At 30.6% G+C, this 3,669-nt stretch overlaps 1 protein-coding gene across 1 annotated transcript; it reads left to right on the forward strand.

Moving 5' to 3' along the window:
- The first annotated feature begins 1,287 nt into the window (after window positions 1–1,287).
- On the forward strand, window positions 1,288–2,615 carry LOC134248667 (uncharacterized). Its single transcript, XM_062731064.1, has 4 exons — window positions 1,288–1,363; window positions 1,439–1,497; window positions 1,856–1,999; window positions 2,232–2,615. The coding sequence occupies exons 1-4, from the start codon at window positions 1,299–1,301 to the stop codon at window positions 2,531–2,533; spliced, it is 570 nt and encodes a 189-aa protein (XP_062587048.1). The 5' UTR covers window positions 1,288–1,298; the 3' UTR covers window positions 2,534–2,615.
- Window positions 2,616–3,669: the final 1,054 nt, after the last annotated feature.

Raw genomic sequence — 3,669 nt, forward strand, 5'->3', positions numbered from 1 at the left:
GCGTACATGCACGCACGTGCGCGCAAAATGACCTTCGTTCCGCACATCTACATAACACACCTAGTGACCCTAAAAAGGTTTCACCTAGATCGGATGAGTAGTTTACGAGAACACTCGCGGACAAAAAAAAGTACCGGAGAAGAAAATTCAGAAAAAAAGTAAAAACAATATGTTCCCAAACTCCGTTTGGGGAACATAATTAGAGCGTAGCTTAGATTGGTATTTTGTGTCTTTAAAATATATCATGTACTAACAAATTCTACTAGATCACCTTTACTTGATCTACAATTATTTACCATACAAAACTCTTTGAAATACTTCCATCACTCGGAAAACATTAAATTTTGATATTATCTTAATAAAAAAGTACAACATTTTTTTTTTCCTACATGAGAGTTGATCAAACTGATAAAAAGAGTCAATTAGCAAATGAAGTATCAATTTGCTAGTCATAAATACCTGTTATGGATCTTTCATGCACATTCAAAAATTAAGATGCGCGGATTTAGAGGGGGGTCGAGGACCACCACCCCCCACCCCTCCGGCCACTTTGAATTTGCAGAGTTATTTAATGTATATACTAGTCCAACAAAAACATTCCTTGGGCTTCCTTTGAAAACGCAGATTTTTGATACATTTCCAAAAATTATAGAAATGAAGATGATTTAGAATTCAACAACAACTAAAACAGTATTATACAAACTCAAAAATCCTTTTTGTGGGATTTGGAGTGTGATGTTGAAAGGAGAGTTAGTGATGATGGTAGGGTTTAATCATCTTCGCAATTTTTCACGACCAAACCTTCATTTTCAAACGTCCTTTTGTCCCCTTATTCGACTTTGTAGCAACAAAAATGTTGAAAATGTTGAAAGTGTTTGTTAGGAGGGGGACTTTTAATAATCATATACTATAGTAAACATTTATGTCAGAAAAAGGGGATCTGGCTCTCCTAATACTACGCCCCTGCCAAAATAAGCATAACAACGAATAAAATCCATTTTAATCCTGTAGTCATTTTTTGTCAAGAAAGACTAAAAGTACGGATTTAAAGAAATACGCACATCTAGCTGGATACATTACAGAATCAAAACTACACTGACTAAATTATTAGAAATAAAACATGCTTAAATGACTGTGAATGTTTATATATACTTTGAGCTAAGAAGGAAATAATCGATTGCAGTCACGCGATCAGAATATACGTTTGACATTCAAATTTAATTATTTACATACTGAATGCTTTTCAATTCTGTTAATTGTTGCCATTAATTACGTTGTCAGTATTTGCAAGCAAGCCAATGAGAAGATGGAATGCTTCTTCACTTATGTTTGCTTTTTATTTGCCTTGCTTAACAAGCTTTGTGTAAGTAGAATTCAAAATAATGTTTTGAAACATAATGGTGTTCAATGCCTACATCGTACGTTTTCCATCTTTCAGGTTTCCTCCATCATGTTTATTCGGGGAAATGTATGATATTGCAACCAATTCTTGTGTAGGTAAGTCACACATAGTAGACATTACTCCAACAGTTTTAGCCTTTTTAAATAATCAAAACACAATTATATGATTTATTTTAAAGATTCCATATGAAAAAAGGGAAAAAAATCTATCTAAAGCAAATGCACTTTAAAGAAAGCATCAAATAATGAGACCTCAAAATAAAATACTTACTGGAATTTCCTACAATACCGTCAGGTTATTTTAAAAATAACACAACTTCTAAAATATGACCTAAATTCAAATACATGTAATTGAATACTAAAGCCAACAACACCACTAATACTTAAACACTGTAAAAGTATGTAATGTTAACAAGAAAGAGGAAAGGCAACTACTTCTTCTTGTATATGTTAGATTGTGTGGAAGGATATTCTGGACCAAATTGTTCTATACGTTGCCCGTTCCCTGGATATGGTAAAGCTTGTCAGCTCACTTGTAGCTGTGCTGAAGAGGAATGTGATGCTGCTACCGGATGCATATACAGTATAACAGGGAAAAGTACGATTGTTTTTGTTCAATTTTTTTTATGATAATGACAGTTCAGTTTCTTTGTATGGTATTTTTGGCTTTTTTTGTGGATTTTTAATGTTTTCGGATTTGCAGTCAGCTTAAGATTATATTTCTTATTTTTTAAATCTTTCAAGAATTTTTAACTTAATGAGGAATCGTGACAAACATCTATAACTTCTCCAGGTATTAAGATATTTTGTCTGGGTTTATTTTTCTTTAGGACGAAGAAACGAAACTGAGACGAAAATGTTTGTAATAAGGGATCATATTGGTGTGGATGTTCTTTCAACTCTTCATCCATCACAACTAAATAGCTTTCAAAGCACTGATTTATTAACAAATGGTAATCAAGAAAACGAACATAGAAATATATCTAGGCAAACAGGAATCGGGATTTTATCAAGTGTACTGGTTATTCTTGGTATTTTGTTTGGTGTGTTCTTTTATTCAAAAAGAAAGTATTGTCAGAAAAACCATGAGAAAAGGTATGAAACTCATTATGAAGACATAAATGAACTTTAATTTGTATGTATATGTAATATGTATATAATATAATTAAGGTAACATGCACAGCGAGTTTCAAGTACTTTTCAGAAAAGTTTGAATAAAAGCTAAACATCATTTGATTTTGCTTATGAAGTGCATATTCCTGATTTTTGGAGAGTTTTTGGATTTTTTTTTTCATTCTAATAAGTTACATAACAAGTATACCTTTTTAAAAAGGGATTGTGTTTTCTTAATTAATAATCGGAATTAGCTGCATAATACATACATGTTGTATAATCTTGAGCACTGACGAATTATCCATAGCGCTTGTTCAAAAATCGTTATTTAATAAATTATTTTGAAAAGGGGACGTGTGAATGTAATATTATGACTGCACTGGAGATGTGCCCAATTTAGATTAAAATTAAAGTTTCTTTAAAATTTCATCTAATTCATCAAACAATTATGTCTGGAAACCCCTTATTTCACCAAGCTACATTTGTAAATAAGCATTAAAAACACGTTTCTTAATGTTGAAAAAATATGAATGCACCATTCTTTTACCAGATTTATCTTAATTCTGATAACTTTTAAAATATTTTTGCAGATGTATAGTTTAGTATTTAAATAACATAACAGTGTTATTCGAAAACGATGACAAAATACATTCATAACATTTAATTTAACGTCAAATCATAACCATATTTGACAGAAGTGGTTAACAAATCGTTCACAAGTGCATATGAAAAAAAGTCGCGATGGATTTCATATTTTCAGATTCTTTTTTAATTGGAAGACGGATCAAAAAGCAGACGACATTTTTCTAATTCAATATCATTAATGATGATAAAGACTATTGACATATCCTTCGTAAAATGGCACAGAAACAAGAGACATTCAATTAAAAAAAATTTTTAATTCCATATTCCATTTCATTACCTAATAATTTTCTTCCTTGAAAAAAAAATTAATTGAAATGGGATCGGTTTTTATTGCAACAGAAAATAAAGACGTCATAGAACGTCAAAAATCATTTGTAAACCTTAAATGATTATTATTTGTCCATATTTGCTTTTTTGTTGAAGTATTAATGAATATTTTTTTCAAATCTATTTCATTTTTCAAGACTAACTTAAGAAGAAAAACTTCAAAGAATAATCCACCTTTTTAAT

This window comes from Saccostrea cucullata, unplaced genomic scaffold (genome assembly GCF_032062105.1).
Source record: "Saccostrea cucullata isolate Sc308-1 unplaced genomic scaffold, CSIRO_AGI_Scuc_v1 ctg164, whole genome shotgun sequence".
Lineage (NCBI taxonomy): Eukaryota > Metazoa > Mollusca > Bivalvia > Ostreida > Ostreidae > Saccostrea > Saccostrea cuccullata.

What these genes read in the sequence shown, in the direction of transcription:
- LOC134248667 (XM_062731064.1), top strand. Translation starts at nt 1,299, where the DNA reads ATGAGAAGATGGAATGCTTCTTCACTTATGTTTGCTTTTTATTTGCCT. An exon ending in CCTTGCTTAACAAGCTTTGT is followed by an intron (nt 1,364 to 1,438) that starts GTAAGTAGAATT and finishes TCCATCTTTCAG; the next exon opens with GTTTCCTCCATCATGTTTAT. An exon ending in TGCAACCAATTCTTGTGTAG is followed by an intron (nt 1,498 to 1,855) that starts GTAAGTCACACA and finishes TGTATATGTTAG; the next exon opens with ATTGTGTGGAAGGATATTCT.